This window comes from Salmo salar, chromosome ssa19 (genome assembly GCF_905237065.1).
Source record: "Salmo salar chromosome ssa19, Ssal_v3.1, whole genome shotgun sequence".
Classification (NCBI taxonomy): Eukaryota; Metazoa; Chordata; class Actinopteri; order Salmoniformes; family Salmonidae; genus Salmo; species Salmo salar.
In genome coordinates this window covers 60214842-60227098 of record NC_059460.1, presented here as the reverse complement: position 1 = coordinate 60227098, position 12257 = coordinate 60214842, and the positions used below count along the sequence as shown (strand labels likewise).

General features: G+C 44.5%; 1 protein-coding gene across 2 annotated transcripts in view; it reads left to right on the top strand.

The window, feature by feature from the left end:
• The window catches only part of LOC106579149 (integrin beta-3), a 39922-nt gene that overhangs the window by 13134 nt on the left and 14531 nt on the right, over positions 1-12257 (top strand). For both annotated transcript variants that reach the window (XM_014158751.2, XM_014158750.2), the window contains exons 5-9: positions 5822-5984; positions 6140-6301; positions 6504-6599; positions 6756-6845; positions 10209-10343. In XM_014158751.2, the coding sequence (XP_014014226.1) occupies positions 5822-5984; positions 6140-6301; positions 6504-6599; positions 6756-6845; positions 10209-10343 (646 nt within the window). The remainder of the gene's footprint in view (positions 1-5821; positions 5985-6139; positions 6302-6503; positions 6600-6755; positions 6846-10208; positions 10344-12257) is intronic.

The following is a 12257-nucleotide window of genomic DNA, read 5'->3' as shown; positions in this document are numbered from 1 at the left end:
CCCAAAAAAAAAATCTTGGGGTTTCTGTGGCCGCGGCCCCCGGCGTTGTAGCTGTCCTTCCTGATTTCCTGGCGACTCCCACCAAGGAAGGGTCTCGCATCCTCCCATGATCTCTTCCCAGGTCCAACTCACTTTTCCCTCCGTTGCCCGCTGCTTGGTCCTTGTTTGGTGGGATATTCTGTCACGTTCGTTTGAATGGACGGACCAAGGTGCAGCGTGTGTTGAGTTCCACATCTTTTATTTAAGTGAAACTTTCAAACAAAATTAATAAACAAGCAACAAAACGTAAAATAACATAATGCTACCTGCCCATACACAAACAATATCCCACAAAGCAGGTGGGAACAGGGACACCTTAAGTATGATCCGCAATTAGAGACAACTGCCTCTAATTGGGAACCATACCAAGAGCACCAACATAGAAATGAAAAGACTAGAACACCACCTAGTCACGTGACACCCATGGTGTTTATACTTGCGTACTATTGTTTGTACAGATGAACGTGGTACCTTCAGGCATTTGGAAATTGCTCGTAAGGATGAACCAGACATGTGGAGGTCTACAATTCCTTTTCTGAGGCCTTGGCTGATATCTTTTGATTTTCCCATGATGTCAAGCAAAGAGGCACTGAGTTTGAATGTAGGCCTTGAAATACATTCACAGGTACACCTCCAATTGACTCAAATGATGTCAATTTGCCTATCAGAAGCTTCTAAAGCCATGACATAATTTTCTGGAATTTTCCAAGCTGTTTAAAGGCACAGTCAACTTCTGACCCACTGGAATTGTGATTATAGTGAATTATAAGTGAAATAATCTGTCTGTAAACAATTGTTGGAGAAAATTACTTGTGTCATGCACAAAGTAGATGTCCTAACCGACTTGCCGAAACTATAGTTTGTTAACAAGAAATTTGTGGAATGGTTGAAAAACGAGTTTTAATGACTCCAACCTAAGCGTATGTAAACTTCCGACTTCAACTGTATATGTCAATCCCTTTGGTTCCTTCCCCAGGCGTTATTGCCTCTCTCATCGTCACTCAATGCCTAGGTATACCTTCACTGTACTCGCACCATATCATGCCCTTGTCTGTGCATTATGCCCTGAATCTATCCTACCACGCCCAGAAGTCTGCTCCTTTTACTCTCTGTTCCGAACGCACTAGATGACCAGTTCTTATAGCCTTTAGCCGTACCCTTATCCTACTCCTCCTCTGTTCCTCTGGTGATGTGGAGGTTAACCCAGGCCCTGTGTGTCCCCAGGTGCTCTCATTTGTTAACTTCTGTAACCGGAAAAGCCTTGGGTTCATGCATGTTAACATCAGAAGCCTCCTCCCTAAGTTTGCTTTATTCACTGCTTTAGCACACTCCGCCAACCCTGATGTCCTAACTGTGTCTGAATCCTGGCTTAGGAAGGCCACCAAAAATTCAGAAATGTCCATCCCCAATTACAACATTTACCAACAAGATAGAACTGCTAAAGGTGCCAGAGTTGCAATCTACTGTAGAGATAGCCTGCAGAGTTCTGTCCTACTATCCAGGTCTATGCCCAAACTTAAAAAAATCCATCTCTCCAGAAATAAGTCTCTCACTGTTGCCGCTTGTTATAGACCCCCCTCAGCTCCCAGCTGTGCCCTGGACACCATATGTGAATTGATTGCCCCCCATCTATCGTCAGAGTTTGTACTGTTAGGTGACCTAAACTGGGATATGCTTAACACCCCGGCCATCCTACAATCTAAGCTAGATGCCCTCAATCTCACACAAATTATCAATGAACCTACCAGGTACAACCCCAAATCCGTAAACATGGGCACCCTCATAGATATCATCCTGACCAACTTGCCCTCTAAATACACCTCTGCTGTTTTCAACCAGTATCTCAGCGATCACTGCCTCATTGCCTGCGTCCGTTATGGGTCCGCGGTCAAACGACCACCCCTCATCACTGTCAAACGCTCCCTAAAATACTTCTGCGAGCAGGCCTTTCTAATTGACCTGGCACGGGTATCTTGGAAGGATATTGACCTCATTCCGTCGGTAGAGGATGCCTGGTTGTTCTTCAAAAGTGCCTTACTCACCATCTTAAATAAGCATGCCTCTTTCAAAAAAATGTTAACTAAGGACAGATTTAGCCCTTGGTACACTCCAAACTTGACTGCCCTTGACCAGCACAAAAACATCCTGTGGCGCACCGCACTGCACCGCACTGCACTGAGGCTAGGAAACACTGTCACCACCGATAAATCCACGATAATCGAGAATTTCAATAAGCATTTCTCTACGGCTGGCCATGCTTTCCACCTGGCTACCCCAACCCCGGGCAACAGCTCTGCAGCAACTGGCCCAAGCCCGCCCACTCCCCCCGCTTCTCCTTCACCCAAATCCAGACAGCTGATGTCCTGAAAGAGCTGCAGAATCTGGATCCCTATAAATCAGCTGGGCTAGACAATCTGGACCCTGTCTTCCTAAAATTATCCGCCGCCATTGTCGCAACTCCTATTACTAGTCTGTTCAACCGCTCTTTCATATCGTCTGAGATTCCTGAAGATTGGAAAGTGGCCGCGGTCATCCCCCTCTTCAAAGGTGGAGACACTCTAAACTGCTACAGACCTATACCCATCCTGCCCTGCCTTTCTAAAGTCTTTTAAAGCCAAGTGAACAAACAGATCACCGGCCATCTCATATCCCACCGTACCTTCTCTGCTATGCGGACTCCGGTTTCCAAGCTGGTCACGGGTGCATCTCAGCCACGCTCAAGGTCCTAAATGATATCATAACCATCATCGATAAAAAACAGTACTGTGCAGCCGTCTTCATCGACCTGGCTAAGGCTTTCGACTCTGTCAATCACCGTTTTCTTATCGGCAGACTCAACAGCCTTGGTTTCTCTAATGACTGCCTCAACAGGTTCACTAAATACTTCTCAGATAGAGTTCAGTGTGTCAAATTGTCGGGCCTGTTGTCCGGACCTCTGGCAGTCTCGATGGGGGTGCCACAGGGTTCAATTCTCGGGCAGACTCTTTTCTCTGTATATATCAATGATGTCGCTCTTGCTGCTGGTGATTCTTTGATCCACCTCTACGCAGATGACACCGTTCTGTATACATCTGGCCCTTCTTTGGACACTGTGTTAACAAACCTCCAAACAAGCTTCAATGCCATACAACTCTCCTTCCGTGGCCTCCAACTGCTCTTAAACACCTGTTAAGCTAAATGCATGCTCTTCAACTGATCACTGCCCGCACCTGCCCGCCTAGCATCACTATTCTGGACGGTTCTGACTTAGAATATGTGGACAACTATAAATACCTAGGTGTCTGGCTAGACTGTAAACTCTCCTTCCAGACTCACATTAAGCATCTCCAATCCAAAGTTAAATCAATAATCGGCTTCCTATTTTGCAACAAAGCCTCCTTCACTCATGCTGCCAAACATACCCTCGTAAAACTGACTATCCTGCCGATCCTTGACTTCAGCAATGTCATTTACAAAATAGCCTCCAACACTCTACTCAGCAAATTGGATGCAGTCTATCACAGTGCCATCCGTTTTGTTACCAAAGCCCCATATACTACCCATCATTGCGACTTGTATGCTCTCGTTGGCTGGTCCTCGCCACATATTAGTCGTCAATAGTCGTCATTGCTAGGTAAAGCCCTGCCTTATCTCAGCTCACTGGTCACCATAGCAACACCCACCAGTAGTACACGCTCCAGAAGTTATATTTCACTGGTCATCCCCAAAGCCAACACTTCCTTTGGCCGCCTTTCGTTCCAGTTCTCTGCTGCCAATGATTGGAACGAATTGCAAAAATCACTGAAGTTGGAGACTTATCTCCCTCACTAACTTCAAGCATCGGCTGTCCGAGCAGCTTACCAATCGCTGCAGCTGTACACAGCCCATCTGTAAATAGCCCATCCAACCAACTACCTACCTCATCCCCCTATTTGTTTTTTGTTTTTCTCTGCTCTTTTGCAAACCAGTATTTCTACTTGCACATCCTCATCTGCACATCTATCACTCCAGTGTTAATTGCTAAATTGTAATTACTTTGCCACTATGGCCTATTTATTGCCTTACCTCCTTACTTCATTTGCACACACTGTATACAGATTTTCTGTTGTGTTATTGACTGTACATTTGTTTTTGTCACACTGCTTTGCTTTATCTTGGCCAGGTCGCAAATGAGGTTGTAAATGAGAAATTGTTCTCAACTGGCCTACCTGGTTAAATAAAGGTGAAATACATTTTTTTAAATTGTTTCTGTTCCTGTGTCATGTCTGTGCATTGTTTGTCTTTCTTATTTTGTATTATGTTGTGTTTATTTATTAAAACACTCACTCCCTGAACTTGCTTCCCGACTCTCAGCGCACATCATTACAGAATAACGCCTCGCCTAAGGGAAGCATCAGGGAGTTTTTTCGGTGGGAATGACGTCGGGTCTGGGAGCTGCTACAAGCTCTCATGCCTCAGACAGATCGCCAGGCTCCCCTGCTTCCGCCGGCTCGTCAGGCTCTCATGCCTCAGCCGGATCGCCAGACTCCCCTGCCTCGAGCTGGCTCGTCAGGCTTTCATACCTTCACCGGATTGCCAGGCTGCCCTGCTTCCACCGGCTCGTCAGGCTCTCATGCCTCAGCCGGATCGCCAGGCTCTCCTGCCTCAGCCGGTCTGTCAGGTTCCCGCACTCAAGACCGGCGACATGTTCCTGTGCATCAGCAGGGGTGACTGGTCAGCTCCTGATCTCCGGGATCGTCCATTTGGTTGGCGTCCTGCAGCTGGAGCCGAACGCGCCGGGGAGGGGGTACCGTCACGTATGCTCTCTCTCCGGCGCTCTAGGTCGCCATGCTCCCGCGTCTCAGCCGGACTGACAGGTTTTCCGCACCTCAGAAGAGGTGACCGGTCCGCTCCTGATCCCCGGGATCGCCATTTTGGTCGGCGTCCTGCGGCTGGAGCCGCGAGTCAGTGGAGGGGTACTGTCACATGTGCTCCCTCTCAGGCCTATATGTCACTATGCTGCTTGTTATGGCGCACACCTGTCACCATCATTATGCGCACCTGCACTTCATCAGACTCACCTGGACTCCCTCACATCCCTGATTACCTTCCCTATATATGTCACTCCCTTTGGTTCCTTCCCCAGGCGTTATTGCTTCTGTTCCTGTGTCATGTCTGTGCGTTGTTCGTGTTTCTTATTTTGTATTATGTTGTGTTTATTTATTAAAACACTCACTCCCTAAACTTGCTTCCTACTCTCACTGCACATCGTTACAGCTAGCTAGCTGTAGCTTATGCTTTCAGTACTAGGTTCATTCTCTGATTCTTTGATTGGGTGGACAACATATCAGTTCATGCTGCAAAAGCTTTGATAGGTTGGAGGACGTCCTCCGGAAGTTGTCATAATTACTGTGTAAGTGTATGGAAGGGGGTGAGAACCATGAACCTCCTAGGTTTTGTACCCAGAGGAGGACGGAAGCTAGCTGTCCTCCGTCTACACCATGGTGCTACCCTACAGAGTTCTGTTGAGGCTACTGTAGACCTTCATTGAAAAACAGTGTGTTTTAATCAATTATTTAGTGACATGAATATATTTAATATAGTTTTATCTAAAAAAGGATAACTTTTTTATGTTTCACTTTAATTTTTTTATGACATTCACTGAGGATGGTCCTCCCTTTCGTCCTCTGAGGAGCCTCCACTGATGTAAATGTAAACCATTTTTCCCTCTTTGTATAAATAGAACAGTGGGGTGAATGGATGGATGGATTGATTCATTAATTGATTCACTGATGGATTATTTCATGAATTCATTGATTGGCAGGATCAACACCACCTGCCTGCCCCAGTTTGGCTACAAGCATGTGCTGTCTCTGACTGAGGAGGTGAGCCGCTTCACTGAGGAGGTGAAGAAACAAATCGTGTCCAGGAACAGAGATGCCCCCGAGGGAGGCTTCGACGCCATTATACAGGCTGCCGTGTGTAATGTGAGGCCAGTGTAACGTCACACACACACACACACACACACACACACACACACACACACACACACACACACACACACACACACACACACAGTGTCTTACTCTTTATCTTTCTACCATTTTTGTTCACTCACCTATCCTCTGTTGGTCAACCTCAGGAGAAGATCGGTTGGCGTCAGGGTGCCTCTCACCTCCTGATCTTCACCACCGATGCCAAGACCCACGTGGCGCTTGATGGACGCCTGGCGGGTATCGTGCAGCCCAATGACGGGAAGTGCCACCTCAACTCAGAGAACATGTACAGCATGTCTACTATCATGGTCAGTCGGGTGGGCGGACCATGTGTCGTTTGTGTGTATGTGTTCTTGTGTGTGTGTGTGTATGTGTATGTGTATGTGTGTGTGTGTGTGTGTGTGTGTGTGTGTGTGTGTGTGTGTGTGTGTGTGTGTGTGTGTGTGTGTGTATGTGTGCATGTGTGTGCTCATGTGTTTGAAACTCCTCACCCTGCTCTTCCTCTTCCAGGACTACCCGTCACTGGCTCTGATCACAGAGAAGATGTCAGAGAACAACATCAACCTCATCTTTGCCGTCACCAGTCCTGTGGTGCCCCTCTACCAGGTCAGTAACAATTAATTGAGCCATCCAACCAACCAACCAATCAACCAATTACATTTGATTTACTGTGACCTTGGAAAGTTTGCACCAATTTTCACGTTCACATGTTTTGACTTACAATGGAATTAAAATGTATTGAATGATTTCTTTGTTTGACAGAACTACAGTGAGCTGATTCCTGGGACCACTGTGGGCACCCTGTCCAACGACTCAGGCAATGTCATCCAGCTCATATTAAATGCCTATGCGGTGAGTGGACCTGTGTGTGTGTGTGTGTGTCTGTCTGTGTGTGTGTGCGTGTCTGTTTGTGTCTGTGTGTGTGTCTGTGTCTGCGTGTGGGTAGGTGCGTGCATGAGTCCGTGTGTGTTTATGTGTTTGTATCTATAGTGCCTTCAGAAAGTATTCACACCCCTTGAATTTTTCCACATTTTGTTGTGTTACAGCCTGAATTTGGATTTCTTTTAGTCACTGGTCTACACACAATACCCCATAATGTGCAATGGAATTATGTTTTGAGACATTTTTACAAATTAATAAAAAATGAAAAGCTGAAATGTCTTGAGTCAATAAGGATTCAACTCCTTTGTTATGGCCAGCCTAAATAACGAGTCACAAGTTGCATGGACTCACTCTGTGCGCAATAATAGTGTTTAACATGATTTGACTACCTCATCTCTGTACCCCACACATACAATTATCTGTAAGGTCCCTCAGTCAAGCAGTGAATTTTAAACACAGATTCAACCACAAAGACCAGGGAGGTTTTCCAATGCCTCGCAAAGAAGGGCACCTATTGGTAGATGGTAAAAAAAAAGCAGGCATTGAATATCCCTTTGAGCATGGTGAAGTTATTAATTACACTTTGGATGATGTATCAATACACCAAATCACAGATACAGGCGTCCTTCCTAACTCAGTTGCTGGAGATTAAGGAAACCGCTCAGGGATTTCACCATGAGGCCAATGGTGACTTTAACACAGTTCTAGAGTTTAATGGCTGTGATAGGAGAAAACTGAGAATGGATCAGCAACCTTGTAGTTAATAATACTAACCTAATTGACAGAGTGAAAAGATGGAAGCCTGTACAGAAAACAAATATTCCAAAACATGCATTCTGTTTGCAGAAAGGCACTAAAGTTATACTGCAAAAAAAATGTGGCAAAGCAATTCACTTTTTGTCCTGAATACAACATTTTATGTTTTGAGGTAAATCTAATACAACACATTACTGAGTACCACTCTCCATATTTTCAAGCATAGTGTTGGCTGCATCATGCTATCAAATCAAAATCAAATCAAATGTTATTTATCACATGCGCTGAATACAACTGGTATAGACTTTACAGTGAAATGCTTGCTTACGAACCTTTCCCAATGATGCAGAGTTTAAAAAATAATAACAACATTTTAATATTGTAACCAACACAAGAGGAATAAAATACAATACACAGGAATGGAGCTATATATAGTACCAGCTATATACCAGTACCAGATCAATGTGCAGAGGTACCTGAGGTAGATATGTACATAAAGGCAGGGTAAAGTGGCTACGCATCTGGATAGATAATAGTCAAATAAAATAAAGAACAGAGTAGCAGCAGCAAATTATGTGTGTGTGTGTGTATGTAGTGTTTGAATGTGTGAGGGATTTGTGTGGGAGTGATAGTGTAGTGTGTGAGTGAGTGAGTGAGTGAGTGAGTGAGTGAGTGAGTGAGTGAGTGAGTGAGTGAGTGAGTGAGTGAGTGAGTGAGTGAGTGAGTGAGTGAGTGAGTGAGTGTCTACGTATATATGGTATGTATATAATGCCTAGTGAGTGTGTGTCACGCTCGTCGAAATGAGCGGACCAAGGCGCAGCGTGAGTTAAGTGCCACATCTTTTATTAAAATGAAACTAAGAAAACAACAAACATACAACAAACGTGAAATCGTAGTGCTCAACACACTAACACAAAACAATATCCCACAAAGCAGGTGGGAACAGGGAACCCTTAAGTATGATCCCCAATTAGAGACAACAAACATCTAATTGGGAACCATACTAAGAGCACCATACTAAGAGCACCAACATAGAAATAAAACCTAGTCACGCCCTGACCTACAACACCATAGAGAACCAAGGGCTCTCTATGGTCAGGGCATGACAGTGTGTGTAGGGTCAGTGCAAGATATAGTCAGTGCAGAGAGTTTGGGTACCATTGATTGACTATTGACTATTTAGCAGTCTGGCTATTTAGCGGTCTTATGGCTTGGGGATAGACGCTGTCTTAGAGCCTGTTGTTCTGAGCACTGACGCTCCGGTACTGTTTACTGGACAGTAGCAGAGTGAACAGTCTATGGCTTGGGTGGCTTGAGACTTTTGCCGGGCCTTCCTCTGACACCGCCTGATATAGAGGTCCTGGATGGCAGGTTTGGGAGTTCTGCATCGCTGGGCAGCTCATGGCTGGGTTTCCATTCATAATCCGTTATCATCTACAAGCCCTGCCACATACGGTGAGCATCGTAGCCGGTGTAATAGGTTTCCACCTTCCTCCTATATTGTCCCTTTTTCATGTTTGATGTCTTGTCGGAGATCGTAGTTGGATTTCTTGTATGCGTCCATGTCAGTGTCCTGTTTAGTGTAAGTGGATAGCTCTAGCCTTTAGCCCAACGTGGATGTTGCCTATAGTCCATGGTTTTTGGTTGGAACACGTTCTTATAGTCAGTTATTGATGAAACCCGTGACTGTTGTGGTAAACTCCTCAATGCTATTTTTTGAATATGTTTTTTATTTAACCTTTATTTAACTAGGCAAGTCAGTTAAGAACAAATTATCAGATGAATCCTGAAACATATCCCAGTCTGTACTAGCAAAATAAAAATGGTAGACTCGGGTCTGCTTTGTCCGACCACTTCTGTATTGAGCGAATCAGTGGTACTTCCTGTTTGATCTTTTGCTTGTAAACAGTATGCAGAAGAATAGAGTCATGGTCGGATTTACCGAAGGGAGGACGAGAGAGGGCCTTGTACGCATTTCTATGGGTATAATAAAAGTGGTCTGGAGTTTTAGCGACCCTAGTGGCGCAAGAGACGTGTTGGTATGCTTGTAATCGTTAAGGACTGGAGAGTTTTTCAGGAGAAACATTAAATGGAATGGACCTAAGCAGAGGCAACATCCTAGAAGAAAACCTGGTTCAGGCTGCTTTCCATCAGACACTGGGAGATGAATTCACCTTTCAGCAGGACAATAACCTAAAACACAAGGTCAAATCTACACTGGAGTCGCTTACCAAGAAGACAGTGAATGTTCCCGGCTGGCCAAGTTACAGTGTTGACTTAAATCTGCTTGAAAATCTATGGCAAGACATGACAATGGTTGTCTAGCATGATCAACAACCAATTTGACAGAGCTTGAAGAATTTTGAAAAGAATAATAGGCAAATGTTGCACAATCCAGGTGTGGAAAGCTCTTAGAGACTTACCCAGAAAGACTCACAGCTGTAATAGCTGCAAAGGTGATTCTAACATGTATTGACTCAGGGGGTTGAATTCTTATCCAATGAAGATATATTAGTGTTTTATCTTTCATGTGTGTGTTTTATGGCTTGTTTCATCTGTGTGTTTTTCTGCGGACAGAAAATCCGCTCAGTGATTGACATGGAGACACAGGGGGTTCCTGAGGAGCTGTCTCTATCCTTCAACGCCACCTGTCTCAATGGAGAGGTCATCCCTGGCATCAAATCCTGCTCTGGACTCAAAATAGGAGACACGGTAAGAGGGCCTTTTCTCCGATCACTTCATCTTTCCTTATTTTTTTCTCCTTTTCCTGAGAGGTCATCCCTAACCTGCTCTAGACTTCAAATAGGAGACACGGTACTCACCGGGGCCCTTACCAAATTATGTTTTTTTTTTAAGCCATCCTCAATTCCCACTTTACTGACGACCTCATATGGGAGAAATTACCAGCAATAACAGCCAGTCTGTGTCTCTGTGTCTCTATCTCTCTCTCTCTCTCTCTCTCTCTCTCTCTCTCTCGCTCTGCCTCTTTGTTCTGCCCAAGGCTACCCTGTTTGAATACTTAAAAATACACCTTTACTTCCTCCCTTCCTTGAAGTATTCACTGAACTAACCCACATTGATAGATTAGGAAGGGTTCTATTAAAACACTTTCACCTATTTAGTTATGTCAGATCAATGATTACTTCAAGGAAGGGACAAAGGAAGGGTGCATTTTTTAAGTATTCAAACAGGGTCAAGGACCTCTATACTCTCTTGTATCACTCCGTCCTTCTTCTTCTTATTTCATTTTCTTGAGAGGTCACTTCGGATCTGCATGTGCTCCTCCAGGGAGCTTGCTTCCTTCCCACTTTTATTCTCTATAATTGTTTTATTCGTTTTTTCCTATTATGAGGGAGGGGGCACGTTGCTCTCTTTTGCCTTTTCTTTTGATGGGTGTGTTACTAACTGGTGTGTGTGTCTGTGTGCCTGTGCGTGTGTCTGGGCCTGGTACCAGCCCGTTTCCTGTACACTTCCCCAGTGCTCTGACTCACTCATGCCAGCCTCATGATCCATATCCAACTGTCTAGCTTGGAACAGTCACACACGCACACTCGCATGTGGAGGGGGTCGGGTCATATGCACACAGAAAACATCTGAAAAGAGAAATGTGTGTGTACACACTGCTCACATACTCATAGACACCCTCAGTCCCACACCCAAGACCAGGGTTGGGGAGTAACGGATTACATGTAATCCGTAACATGTAAGGGATTACCAAAAAAACGGTAACTGTAATCCGTTACGTTACCAGCAAAAATATTGCAATCAGATTACAGATACTTTTGAAAAACTAGATGATTACTTCGAGGATTACTTTTAAATTCAGAAAGGAGGTTTGACACTTCTCTGTTTTCTCAATGACATTTAAATCAGCATTGAAAAAAGGTGCAAGTTTAAGTTTGTTCCACCTGAGCGAGTCTGACCACAAGTCAGAGACTACTGTGATGACACACCAACTGGGTTTGATTGATCGCGGGAAAAGAGCAGGAATAGGCTTTTGTAGGCTACAGTCCAAGCTATGTCTTCCAGTGGTACGACTGCTGACAGCTTCCAAAGATTTTCCAACTTGAATAAACGCTTGGAGGTAAGGATGACAGGAGTGGTGTAGTCTACGGAGATACGGATATCACTTATTATTGATATCTACATAGTGCATTGATGTGAATCACACTGCTGCTCTCTCATTTAGCTATTCACCCCTTACGGATTGTGGTTGTTGTGGGTGGCTGTTCACAAATCTAAATGTGTATTTGAACCCAATAGTGGTTCATTTCAAGAAGTTTAAGCTGCCTATCAACCATTGTTTTTGAAACCAGTGGACAGCCAGTGAAAAATGCACTCTTGCAACAGATGCACAGTGTGGAACCCAGCCTATGGAATAAAATTGTGGCTTTTATTGCTCAATCTAATTCATGCTGATGAAAAAATTACATCCATAGGCCTAATGGACACATGCTCAAACTCACACACTTAAAGGGGCAATCTGTAGTTGAGACATCCATTTTTGTACATACAGTTGAAGTCAGAAGTTTACATACACCTTAGCCAAATACATTTTCACAATTCCTGACATTTAATCCTAGTAAAAATTCCCTGTCTTAGGTCAGTTAGGATCACCACTTTATT